At 45.8% G+C, this 14,294-nt stretch overlaps 1 protein-coding gene across 1 annotated transcript in view; it reads left to right on the top strand.

Annotated features, from left to right (window-relative positions):
* Positions 1–14,294, top strand: part of IPO8 (importin 8) — a 737,162-nt gene that overhangs the window by 589,635 nt on the left and 133,233 nt on the right. The window contains exon 23 of the mRNA XM_078673765.1: positions 7,389–7,595. Within this exon, the coding sequence (XP_078529891.1) occupies positions 7,389–7,595 (207 nt within the window). The remainder of the gene's footprint in view (positions 1–7,388; positions 7,596–14,294) is intronic.

Genomic DNA, 14,294 nt, shown 5'->3' with positions numbered 1-14,294 from the left:
CGGATGCGGCCCACCTGTACCCATAATGGCGAGTGGTCTGATATTCCTCTAGCCTTGTACTCCGCCGTGTCACTCACCTCCAGATATTGCCTGGACATGAATACGTAATCTAGTCTCGAGAAAACCTTGTGCGCCCCCGAGTAATAGGAGTAGGCACATCGCGTAGGGTGTAGCCACCTCCAGATGTCGGTAAGACCCAGGGTGTCAATCTGGTTGGCCAAGGCTGTCTGCATTCCTCCCCTATCTGCCGCCCCCGAACGGTCCCTTCCCCTATCCATCACGTCATTAAAGTCACCCCCCACGATCTGGATGGTGTCTGCCGTGTCCAAGATAATGCTGGCCAGAGCTGTAAGTGTACGTGTCTGTAGTTTAGGTGGTGCATAGACTGAAAGTATTGTGTATGTAGATCTATTCCATATCCCCTGAACACCCACGTATGTCCCCTGTGGGTCTACCCATGTGCGTGAAATTGTGAATGGGGAGGATTTTTTGATAATGATCGCCACTCCCCTGGAGCCGGACGTGTATCCCGCGTGCGCCAACACCCTGAATCGACCCCTAGCTATGAAGGTGCACTGCGTGCCCTTAAGATGTGTTTCCTGGAGTAGGGTAATATCTGGATCTAGTCTCTGAATCACTCCAGTGTTGCTCCTATTCAAGGAGCTTCCATTGTGTTTGAAAGGCAATGACATTAGTGACCAAGAGGGACCCACCAGGAATTTTAAGTGTCTCAAGATGAGGATGACTATGATGATCAAGCAGTTGATAGTCATGATATGGCTATGCATTTAATGCCTTGTGATTAAAATGACATTCACTTCTATGAGTGGCCATTGGGCTACAGCGATTAACATTGCTTCTTCCACTTTCAGGACCACCAGTCTTTGTCACTGCTACCACCATTGCTTACATCTGACACTGCACCACAGCATGTACTTGCGGAATTCCCATTAGCCGAGATTGTAGTAGACTGATGCGTCTCAATACTAGGGTACAAGAAGCTTGCTCAATGTGTCATGAAACTAATTCAGATGGTTCAAGGACATGGTGATGACAATGATGGCAATCATTATCTTGCTAGTGTTTATAATTTTGCTGTTCCTGCTGAGTATGACGAGTATGTGAAGGATGTCCAAGGCTGCAACAGACACTCTCCTAGTGATAAATTCCACCCTTTTCATACCTTATTTTAATAGGGGTAGTAAAATTAATCATTCTACCAATCGCTATGGTAAAAAAAGCGTTATGCTTGTTCAGTATTAAAAATAGCTCTAGGCAATTCATCAAATATGTTCCGCTTTTTGCACATCTTTGTGAAGATGGCCTAGCCCGTATGAAAAATCCAGCAACAGGAGCGACCTCTGTATCAGGCTTGAAAATAAGTATATTTTTTCTTCAGCCTGCTTTAGTACCTCCTGAGGAGGAGGGCCAATGCCTCCATACTATGGGTACGAGGGTAGGAGTCTTTGCATCAGTGTCCGTAAAGATTTCCAGTGCCACTTCTATTTTAGCACAATTCAGCAGGTAGTTGTGTCACAACTTATCTTCCTTAGTAAATGTTCTTATATTACAAGGATTAACATAGATCCTTGTCTCATCAGCTCTAATTTTCACTTCTTTGGGTGCATCTAACAACTCAATCAGACAGATTGTGACAGGAGCTGTTTTCCTCAACAGGGGTTGGTTTTAAAGCATATCTTTCCTTTCAGAAGTCCAGTCTAAAATGCTTGACATACCTATTGATTGCCAACAGTTCTACTGCCAGCATGTTGACAGACATGCAGTTTATCAAACCTCACACAGATACAGTTTGGTAAATGCATTAATATGGACATTGTGGCTTTTCCTGTGTTAGCAATTTTTGAATCTATTACCAGTCTGAATACTACAAACGTCTCTCATCCACATGCTGCCAATATGGCAACATTCAGGAGGACATTCACAGTGAATGAGAAGAGGCATTTTCTCTTATTCACCTTAGTAGAAGATAACAGACTTGTTTGATTTTTATGAACTTTCTTTCCAAATTTCACCAAATTACATTCAGACTTCTGGAACTTCCTTTGATACGGTCTTAAAGTAGAATTTGTCTTACGGCTGTCTACACCTCAGATAAAGGAGCACCATCTACATCTAAAGGCCTTAAAGGTGTAGATATTAAAACTCCTTCAAAACATAGCCATTGAACCAGTGCCCGTGTCCCAATGCATTCAGGAATTGCATTCAAGATTTTTCCTTGTATAGAAAAATTCAAGAGAATGACATCCTGTTTATGATTCAAGGGCACTCAGCAAGTTCATTAGTGCACAATCTTTCAGAAGGGTGTCCCTTCTTGATGTTCTGCAGTACAGGAACTTTAAAATAGCATCTCTAGACCTGGAGGGCACTTATCTTCATGCAATCATAGATCCAAATACAAAATGTTTCTTGGTTTCATGGACAATAGACATTATTTTCAGTCTTGGACACTTCTTTTTGTTCTTCATTCAGTACCCACAGTCTTTACCAAATGGCTACCTCCAGACACAGCAAATCTACAGCGGCAGGGGTCTCTGGGTGTTCCCTTACTTGGACCACTGGCTTATCAAAGATCTGTCTTCCAAACACACACATCAGAATGTGAGCATCACCATACCTCTACTGGAGATGCTGGATCTCAAGCTAAAGAAGACCATGTCCGTGCTCACCCCAAGTCAAGAGATTGTATTTCTTGGTTCTCGCATATATACGCCTACCCATCTCAAGACAAAGGTGAAAAACTAACATTGTTGGTGTAGGTGATCAGAAAACAAAGCTAAACTTTAGTACGCTGGCACAAACCCGTGTGATATGATTTCATCTCAATTACTCTATTTCTAGAATTTCCATCTCCAAATGTGCTCTCTTTCGGAGCATCTAGGTGTATAATTGAGGAAGATTTCAGATCACTGGTTAACAAGGTCTTTGTGACCCCCTAAACCAGGCAAGTTCTTGTGTTAGATGAGATAATGCATCATCCTCACAGATCGGAAGATTAAATCGCTTCACTCCGAATCTTTAGTATTCAAGTCCATGATCTGCCCATCAGTTGACTCTGGTACCTAGAGAAAGCACACCTTCTTATCAATATCCTAGAACTAAGGATGGTGCCTTTGTTACATAACACATCCCTACCCTACTTAGTCAGTCTACAAGTTCTAGATGGATAAGAGCACTTATCCATCTACCAACTTTTTCCCCCACCTTACCACTATGCCTTAAAAATCCCTGCTTTATTTAGGCATTAAGCACTGCCTAAAATTCTGTATTGATAGAATAAAGAAATTCAGAAGAACAAATTGTTGCATCCTTGACCAATGCCAGATAAGGTTCTATTTTGTCTGAGTGGGATATTGCTAGTTGGATTTCAGCATGCATCTCGTTCTGCCACAGAAAATTGAGCAGGCTTTTCAGAAGCAATGTTCAAATCCATTCCACCAGGGGCATGACTGCAACAGCTGCACTCTTCGTGGGAGGGTCAATTGATTACATCTGTTAGGCAAAGACAAGGGCATTGATGGGTATATTTGTGAAACGTTACTTCCTTGGTGTCTAGAAGGTATTAAGAAGCCAGTTGGACAAGTGGTTCTCGACAGCTTGTTCAATTAAGACCAGCCCGCTTTTGCTAATGTTTTATATACATAAGCTGATATGCTACTCCATTTTCAAGATTTATAATCAATGAGTGATGCAGTGTTTGAGAAGGAAATGTTAAATACCTGTAACTACAATTCTCTAGCTTTGGTACCTTTTCATGGAGTTACCTGCAACCATCTCCCTCTCAGGTAATGAGGTTTAAAGTTGTACATAAATATATTAGCTTGGTTAACTGCAAGAATCTGAGCAGCTCAACCTCTTTGGGTCGTTGTATTCCTGCGTCTCTTCACCCTCATTGGCCAGAGTTTGAGTCATGTAATGAGGTGAATACAGTGTGTCTAGTCCGTGAATGTCTTCAATGGTATCTGAGTGTATAGGACCAATGCTATATTAACATTTTGTATTGTGGATTCCCTGACTGACAATGGGACATATATTCAAGCATGTGAATCTTTCAAAGATACCCAACTTGGAGAATAGTAGTTCCAGGAAAACATCTTTTTCATCACAAAGCATTTTAACAAATTCACCACCACACCTAAAATGTCACCTTCTTAACATTTATGAACTAAAAGCTATCTCTAGAGTAGATCTAATAAAATCACTCCAATGGTATCTTCTTCATACAGCAAAGCTGTTATCTCACCAAAGGGTGTACCAATGTGGATTCAGTTCCACCCCCAGGATGGGAAACTATCTGTTAAGGATCTAAAATAGTGTCATCCTCAGTGACTGGAAACTTGCTACGCCTCCCCATTATCTTTCCCAGTGCGGGAAGAAGGGTAATGAACTGGTAGTTACTAATGCTAGTAGGTTCAGGGTTGGGGGGTTTTGGAAGAGGGTTTACCACTACTTTCCAGGCATCTGATAGCGTCTCTTAGATGAGGAAGGTGTTGAACAGTTACGATAGCCTTAGCAATGGTATTTCCAGTCAATACTGTTTTATTCTTGTTAAAGCAAAAAATGTTGCCTCCTACATGGGTATATTGTTTTCTCAGATATTTTCAGATGTGAAATCATACACATATGCTAGTCTACCATGCATGAAGTCTGAAAGAAATCTATTGTGTAAAACTAGGATTACAAGTATATATCTTTCCCTAATAAATTTTATGAGGAGCAGTCAACAATTATAGGATTTAAATCTAATCCTGAAGATCATAAATGTGTTCTTCCAACAGAACCCCAACTCCTTAGTCTTGTGGAATCCCATGCAGCCCATCATAGTGGTCTTCCTGCCCACTTTGAGTATATGTTACAGAGACATATGGCTGGTCATGCTATTTTTACATGTCTCTGTAGAGTAGGTTTCTCCTGTATTTAAGTTGGTTGGTGACATTGGTAAATGATTTATCTGATTGAGACTTGCAGACCTGAAAATGGTCCCTGACTGAGCATTTGGTACTCCACCGAATCCATCTGGTACTCCTTTGGCCTGCAAGAGTCCAAGGCAGCCTCCAGTTGGGGTTACCACCAGCAGATTTGTCCCTGGTGCCTACTGTGCCTCAAGTCGGTGGTCCAAGGCAGACCCCTCCTACGAGCTCAGCACTACCGACTCCAGCTCTGACACAGCGCCCATCACCACCTTTGGTGCCAGGGCTGATTCTGCCAGCCTGAGCCTCAATACCTGCATTCTGCTCCAGAGAACCTGTTGGTATAAGCTTCCACATGCAGTCTCAACCCCAGTGTGTTTCTTACCACCCTACCAGAGAGTCGAAACGAAGGGAAACATTCACCAAGCTGATGTTTTTTTCTGCCAGTCTTGCCCTCACGTCCGTCAATTCCAGCTGCCTCTTGGGGACTTATCCGCATGGGTTGTAGGACTGAGTGGTGGACATCTGGCAAGTTGTCTCTGATGATATCAGGCTATCCCTGCAATGCCTCGTTACAGATAGCCAGGACGGAGCAAAGTACTCCATATGTTTGGGCGTTGGCACTACTGACTGTCTGGGTAGGGCAGTTGAAATTTTGTGGTAGTTTGACGCCAAGCCCGGATTCGCTCCACAAGCTTCTCAGATGATGTCCAGCAATCACAGCTCGACATACCTTTTGATGGCTATCGCCTTTTTGGAGTGAAGCAGGATTCAACTTTGGATTTAATGAGAGCCAGGCTACAGCTTATTTACTAGTTCTCGCTCCTCTGGTTCAGCAGTACACCCACCAATTCTGCCCCTTTCAAGGCTTCAGCAGTGGATACCAGCAGAAGCAACACCAGATCATACCTCAACAAGAACAGGCCTCTCAGTACTTTCGAGGTAGAGGCAGCGAAGCAGGGAGACAGGGTTCAGGCTTCTAGGGGCACCGATCTACCCAGCAATCTATATCCCCCACCCAATCTACAGCTGCTGAAAAAACTGTTTTAAGTCACCCTTGGTAGCAGACTAGCTCATGGTAGGAGGTTGTGTCACCTTTCACCTCCCCAGATGGAGGAAGATTACATGTGACCAATGTGTGCTCCAGATGACTCCCCTTCATGTGAGCCATCCATTAAACAGTGCTCTTCCTAGGTTGTCCTCTGCCCCAACAAGTACAGAGCAATCGGGCTATGATCTTGATGTTTCGTCCTTTTTCCTGTGTATCAGTGAGAGTGACTATGAGGCTTCTGAGCCTCTTATCCTCCTGCATCTTGCTAGTGAACCACGTCAGTTGGTGAGTTCTGCAGTGGAATCAAAAAGTTCAGTGGGCTCAGCTACAGTGGTGACTGCTGCACCGCAGCTAGGCCTGGCGTAGACCGCTTTCCCAACCCCACCCAGAGTTGACGATCATGACAACTGCTTTCTTGTTGGATTGGGAGGTCATCTGAGAGAGGTGGAGATCAGAGGACTCTGGTGCACAGCAGAGGCTTGTCTCTACATCAGTTTTTATGGAGTTGCGAGCGATTTGCTCTCACTGAAAGTATTCCTCCTGACCATCACGGACGAACCGGTGCAGGTGATGACGGACAATACCACCGCTATGTGGTACTGCAATAAACAGGGTTATGTGTGGTTGTGGGTATTGTGCCACGAGGTGCTAAGTTTCTGGAAGTGGCTGAACGCTCAGGGCATTTCTATGGTCGACAACACCTGGCGGGATCATTACATGTCAGAGCAGACAAGCTCAGCCATCGTTGCCTAGCGGCTCACGAATGGCAGTTTCACTGATGCTGAGCCACACAACGCCACTTACTGACCCATGAGGGAATTCCTATTTAAAACTCCGGATCCGGTCTGGCACCTGGGCATATTCACAAAGTGAGGAATCTGGGGTGAGACAGAGTTTCTACCAAACAAGGCATTATCACAGGTACATAACTTATCCGTGAAGTCAGAAATTGCATTTACACAATGCTTTAAGTGTATTTCATACACATTTTTATATTCTTTTACATAGATCTGTTTGATCTAAATAATGTGCATGTATTATTTTCGGACATAAACCAAAATCTTTCCAAATAAAGCCGTAACCGCTTATCTTAATGCTCCTTCCTATTTAATTTTGTCAGCAGCAGGTAGATCTGTCCTGTTCAGAGTGGTATTGTTTTGTTCATAATCAGTTTCTAATAAATGCTCATTTGGCAGGTGGCATACAAATCTGTGCATAATGGATCGATTTTATTTTTGCCTAAATAAATAGTGAGAGGAGAAGGATGGATGGGATGAATTTGTGTCATGGTGTGTTTTCTCAGAGAGTGAAAAATAGGTGATGTATGAAGCTTCATCAAAAATAACTGCGGCAAAAGTTAAAGCATGTGTTAAGATATGAATGGATGTCTTTTTATATTATGTTTCTAGAAGAGATACCAAGTGATGAAGATGAGACAAACCCAGTGCCCCAGGCAATGCAGGAGAATCAGAGTGCTGATGGAGAAGATGAAGATGATGATGATGATGATTGGGATGATGAGGCTTTGGAAGAAACTGCTTTGGAAGGATTCAGCACTCCACTTGACTGCGATAATAGTGTGGATGAGTACCAGTTTTTTACACAGGCCCTTTTAGGTAAGCAGAAGTTCATCATTAATTCATTAGAATGCTGTAAAAATGATTGTGTCATCTGATTTTAATTTGCATTCAGAAATAGGTTCATCCAATCTATATATCCACATATATATATATCTTTCTCCTGTATTGCAACAGCCCTGCTTTGTGTCATGGCAACTGACCATAATATCAAGTATTACCCTCACCCTGTTAGACTGTAAAATCGAGGTCCAGCACTTGTGAGCCAGCTTATAAGATTTATCTGATGAGACCTTCAGTCAGATAGATAAACTGTTTAACAGTTGTACACCTAAGATGATTCGTTGGCCGAAAAAGAGGATGAGAATAAAAGTAAGAAAGTGGAGATGATAGTAAATTGTCCAGATTGGTCCCATCCATCCCACTCCAGATATCCAGCACCTCCCCCAATTCTAACCAAAACCCTTCCCCACCATCATGAGGTGCCCCATCCCTGAATCACATTCACTTTATTGCTTTCCCAAAACAAATCACTCCCATTTTTAATTTCCTATGTGCTCAAGTAAGGTTACTATGTCCCTTTCCTGTCAACCTAGTTAATTCACAAAAAGGGTGTTTAATGGTGTCTGACGTCTGCCACATTGCGGTGTGAAACATGGTCCCAAATCCATTAGAAACTGTTGGTGTACCCTAATTTTGATGTCAGTGTTTCCTTGGTGCATGTTTCTCATGCCTTGTACAACCATTGCGTTTGCCCAAAAACTGTCTGTATAGTACAAAAATAGACCTGAATAGGTACTATAAACATTCAGTGTCCAGCCGGACAGAGAATTTTATTATGCAATTTAAACAGAAAATAGTATGCATGGGGAGCAACAACAAAATAAAGCGGGACACAATCCTGCACCCGATCTGGGCGAAAAAGAAAACACACATACAACATGAAGCTGGAAGGGTTATTCAGGCAACTGTAGAGCTATGGTGGCTTGGAATAATCATAGAATCAAGCAAGCTAACCAACACAGTAACCACATTTTTTCATACAAACCGCAAAACAGTGGTACTGAATCATTTATCGAAAACACACATACAACATAAAGCTGGAAGGGTTATTCATGCAACAGTAGAGCTATGGTGGCTTGGAATAATCATAGAATCAAGCAAGCTAGCCAACACAGTAACCAAATATTTTCATATAAATCGCATAACAGTGGTACTGAATCATTTGTCGACAACGTTTCGATCCCAAGCTCTTAGATTACAGGGATCATCATCAAGACTATGAAAATAAAGTGCCTGGTATTTAACACAATGTCTCGTTCCAACGATGATTAGGTCCGAGGGAGCAAGTTCGGTATACGAAAACAGTGGTCGGTACTGATAAAAGTGAAGGAATCACTTGAGGACCCTCAGGGTTTGTGGAGAGAAGTGGGGCATCCGTTTCTCCTTCAATTTCCGAGTAGCTAAAGGAGCCTGTGCGAAGATAGGCAGATGGCTCCTGGGTGCTCAATGGCAGTATACATGGATACGTCTACAGTTCAATTTGCACGATGTTCCTGCCATCGTGCAATAAAATTCTCTGTCCGGCTGGACACTGAATGTTTATAGTACCTATTCAGGTCTATATGTTATTTGTCCCTTGAACAACTTACCTGAGGACCATTGTTCTAAACAATAAGCGATACCCAGGGTCCTTGGCTACTCATTGGGTTCCCTTTGTTTAAAATTAGTACAAAATTTAGAGCCACCAATGTTATAGCTGCTACTGATAGGATCTTGCCCCTCAGCGCAGCCTCAAGGGGTCCAATTTCTAACCCACTGGCGCTAGGACATGGTCAGTGCACCAATACAAATTAAAAACCCACATGGACTGCAACCCATACACAACCAACCAAGCAATACTTATTTTATTTATTTATTTGTTTGATTTATTTATAAAGCGCACGCATCATCCCCAAAAGAACATCCTCGCACTAGAACCGATACAGGGAAACTCTGCAATTAAGTGCCTCCAAATGGATACAGCCAGGTTTTCAGGTGCTTACGGGAACACAAAGAAGTCCTCCATAAGACGCATTTCCTGGGGAAGGGAATTCCAGTGAAGTGCCACCAGATGGTCAAACGAGCAGCCACCCAACCTTTCTTTCCTAATTCGCGCGCTGCGAATCACAGCTTGATGGGACGAGCGCAACACTCTACTGGGTTTGTAGAAAGCCCCTTTGCCACCCAATATAGTTTGAGTTTGAGTTTTAAAGTATTTGTAGAGCGCTCTTTCACCAGCGGTTTCATGGCGCTGTAGCAGACAAATCCCCAGAGGAGGAGTACCAGAGAGTATGAAAAAGAGAACGAGAGACCGGGTGACCTAGTTGAAAGCTTTAGCGAATAGATGGGCTTTGAGTTTCCTCAGAAATTCAGGGTAAAGAGTTAGAGATCTAAGCTCTAAAGGCAAAGAATTCCAGAGGACTGGGGCGAGGGTCGCAAACTTCGATCCTCCCCATTTCTTCCTCCGGAAACGGGAGACTGACAGTAGGGATTGGGTGGAGGATCGTAGCTCCCTGGTTGGAACATAGGGAATAATCTCAGATGTGATGAAGGCCGGAGCCGCGCCAAGTCGGGCTTGAAAGGTGATAGAAGCAAGCTTAAACTGGACGCGTTCCCGTACAGGGAGCCAGTGTAGGGATTTGAGGAGGGGTGTTACATGATGGGATTTTGGTAGACTGAACACCAACCGTGCCGCCTGGTTCTGAATGAGCTGCAAACGCTTTAAACAATATGCTGGGATACCTGCATATAAGGCGTTGCCATAATCTAGGCGGGAAATGACCATCGCCAAGATGATCAGTTTCAAGGCATCAAAGGAGAAAAAGCGGGATACCTTGCGGATGGTGCGTAGTGACAGAAAAGAAGAGGACACCACAGAACTAACCTGGGAGTGTAAGGTGAGCTGGGAGTTAAGTTTGATACCTAAAGTTTTAGCTGAGGTAGTGGGGACCGGGGGTGAACCTAGGGAAGGGGGCCAGAAAAGAGGAGACCAGGGACTGGAGCAACCACCCGTCAGCACCACTTCGGTCTTATCCGGGTTAAGTTTCAGGTGGTTGTAGTTCATCCAGTCCCGGATAAAAATCATAATAGACTGAAAGTTTGAGATAGAGACAGAGGAAGAAGAAAGATTGAAAACAAGTTGGAGGTCATCCGCATAGTTATACACGCCGACCTCCATTTGCTGCAATGAAAAAATAAGGGGGGCGATGTAGAGGTTGAACAGAAGAGGTGAGAGGGAGGAACCTTGGGGGACCCCGCATTGCACTTTCTGGAAGTCCGAAGTAAAATCACCCAGGCGGACAGCCTGGGTGCGGTCCCTCAGGAAGGAGGACAACCATAGCAGGGCGGTACCCCCGATCCCCGCCGCCCTGACACGGGAGAGTAAGATGGTATGGTCAACCGTGTCAAAGGCGGCTGAGAGATCGAGGAGGACCAACGCCTGGGCCTGGTTGGTATCCATTCCCTCCCTGAGGTTGTCAAGGACCGAAAGAACTACGGACTCCGTAGAGTGTGCGGGGCGGAAACCGGCCTGGCGGGGAGCCAGAACCCCATTCTCCTCCACAAACGTGCTGAAGGTCCTGGTAACATGACGTTCGAGCACCTTAGCCAAAAATGGTAGGAGGGAGATGGGGCGATAATTGGCGGGGACCGAAGGGTCTGCGCCAGGCTTCTTTAAGATGGGGACAATGACAGCTGTCTTCAATGGATTGGGTACAACCCCCTGGGAGAGAGAGCTGTTGAGGAGGTGAAGAGGGGGATCGGGACAGGTAGTATAAATATGGCGAAGAATCTGCGCTGGGCAGGCGACCAGCGGGGAACCAGATTTGACCAGGGGGATTATCGAGGTCAGGGATTCCTTGGTTAGAGGGGGAAGGGCATCGAGTTGCCCCTTAGATGGGGGACACTGTGGGTCCGCAAAGGTCGGTGGGGGTAAGGGAATGTTAGCTTTAATAGTAGCAATCTTCTCGATAAAGAAATTATTTAGGGAGTGACAGAGGTCCTTGGAAGGGGAGGGCTTAAGAGATGTCTTATCAGAGAATGCCAGGTTGTGGACTATTGAGAAAATTTCCCTCGGCCGATTCTCAGCGGTGAGAATTTTAGAGGAGAAGTAAGCCGTTTTTGCTACCAGAATGGCCTTCTTATATTGAGCCAGAAGAGTGGAAAACTCAGATCTGAGTAAGGGACAATAATTCCTCCTCCAGGCACGCTCGGCTCTGCGTACCGCTAATTTGGTGGTTTTAAGGTCCTCACTAAACCACAAGTTGGCATCCTTCTCCCGCTTAGATGTCACCCGCTTCAGCGGGGCAATGGAATCACAGCCTGCGAGTAGCCAGTGTTCATTAGCAGCGGCCTGAGAAAGAGTGGGTAGGCCTTGTAGGGTAGGATAGGAGGAAATTAACAAAGTGGATAAATTCTCCGGATCCACTCGGCTCCATGAGCGGACCCAAACATTCTTTGGGAGCGGGGGCCTGATGGTGGGGCTAATAGGAAGGGTAAACGAGATCAAATGATGATCAGACTAGGTGCAGGGGAAGATGGACAGGGAGTCTACCGGACAGTTCAAGGACCAGATCTGGTCCAAGATATGTCCTTTGACGTGAGTGGGGGAATGAACGTGTGACAGAAAATTAAGGGATTGAAGTGTGTCAGAGAACTGTTTGGAGGATGGGCATTCCGCTGGATCAAGAGGCCAAAAGTTGAAGTCTCCCAATAATAGAATGGAAGAGTTATTGACTGTAAGTGTGGCCAGTACCTCTTGAAAGTCAGAGAGAAAACGTAAAGGTGACTGAGGGGGTCGGTAAGTGAGGAAGCAAGTGAGAGAGGGGGTGATAGATGTGGTACGAATGACGAGGTATTCTGTTGTGGCGATCTCTGGCAGGGATAGAAGTTGGAAGGGGAGGTCGGTTCGTGTAATGACCGCTACACCGCCCCCAGTCCTACCAGCGGGACGGTCTGCCCGTAGAGCATAGTATGGAGCAGGGAGAGTGGCCAGTAGGGCAGGGAGAGAATCATCACTAAACCAAGTCTCAGTTAGGAAGAGGAGATCAGGTGCGTGGGAATCTAGCAGCACCGATAGTTCGTGTGAGTGGGCCACAGCTGACCGGGTATTGAGGTAGTAGGCCGAGAGAGTCCTAAGAGAACTTGGGGTGGCATCCTCTCTGGGGAGATGAGGGGGGATGGGAGGGAGGAGAGGGCGGGGGAATGGAGAGGCCGGGGACAGATCAAGTGAAGATATGTGAGAGCAGGTTGAGGGGGGTAGAGGCCACAGGCCATGAAGACTGCAGAGTTGGGAAGAGGTGTAAGTGATGATTTGGGCAGAGTGATATGCCCCAGGCCCCGGACGGGCGCAGCAGACGGGCTTGCCTTAGGCGCTCCCGCTGCGCTCGTCCGCTGCGCTTCCTCCAGTGGCACATTTTATAATGAGGAAGAGGTGGGGGGGCGTGGCCAGAGAGGGGGCGTGTCCTCGCTGCACGCCGTCAATGGCGGCGGCCAGAGGGCGTTAGTCGGGGATTAGGGAGGCGCTGCTCGCTTTCAGCAGGCTCCCAGAGCGTGTGCAAATCGCTCTGTCAGGTAAGAAGATTCTTATAGAAACACAGTATTAAATCACACTCAAAAGTTTAAAAAGCATTAAAATCACAAGTACAAAGATACACCTTCCGGCTTTCCGCCTCAGGAGTGATAAGTCTTACGAGTGCGCTCGCGTTCATCGCTTTTTAAGGTGGGCGGGGGGGCGTGGCCTCGCTGCACGCCGTCAATGGCGGCGGCCAGAGGGCGTTAGTCGGGGATTAGGGAGGCGCTGCTCGCTTTCAGCAATCTCCCAGAGCGTGTGCAAATCGCTCTGTCAGGTAAGAAGATTCTTATAGAAACACAGTATTAAATCACACTCAAAAAGTTCAAAAAGCATTAAAATCACAAGTACAAAGATACACCTCCCGGCTTTCCGCCTCAGGAGTGATAAGTCTTACGAGTGCGCTCGCGTTCAGCGCTTTTTAAGCTGGGCGGGGGGGCGTGGCCAGAGAGGGGGCGTGGCCTCGCTGCACGCCGTCAATGGCGGCGGCCAGAGGGCGTTAGTCGGGGATTAGGGAGGCGCTGCTCGCTTTCAGCAGGCTCCCAGAGCGTGTGCAAATCGCTCTGTCAGGTAAGAAGATTCTTATAGAAACACAGTATTAAATCACACTCAAAAGTTTAAAAAGCATTAAAATCACAAGTACAAAGATACACCTCCCGGCTTTCCGCCTCAGGAGTGATAAGGAGTGATAGCTAGCCCTGACTCATGAAGTGAATTATGAACATAAAAGAGTAGTTTAAACGTGGCTCTTTTACGCACTGGGAGCCATTGCAGCCAATTGAGGCAGGCTGATGCTGAGCTCCATTTGGGATTGTTACAGATCGGTCAGGCTGCTTCATTTTGTATGAGTTGCCGGCGGCTAAGTAATCAGCCTTCCCTAGATATAAAGCGGTACAAAAGGGGGTGGTGATGGACGGAGCATCTGAACCAATCAAATACTCACACCCAGTCAACAGATCTGGGTTTAATCCATCACCGTTCTTTAGCCCACTCTGCCACCCCAGTTCAGACATGGCCATATGCAAATCAGTCTGACCCTGTGCCTCATGGGAACAGTCCAGCCCGAACTGCCAAGCCATGCCTTCCCTGGACCGGAATCAAGCTTCCTAGGACCGGTTTCTGGCAAT

This window comes from Lissotriton helveticus, chromosome 1_1 (assembly GCF_964261635.1).
Source record: "Lissotriton helveticus chromosome 1_1, aLisHel1.1, whole genome shotgun sequence".
Classification (NCBI taxonomy): Eukaryota; Metazoa; Chordata; class Amphibia; order Caudata; family Salamandridae; genus Lissotriton; species Lissotriton helveticus.
This window is presented reverse-complemented; position numbering and strand designations above follow the sequence as displayed.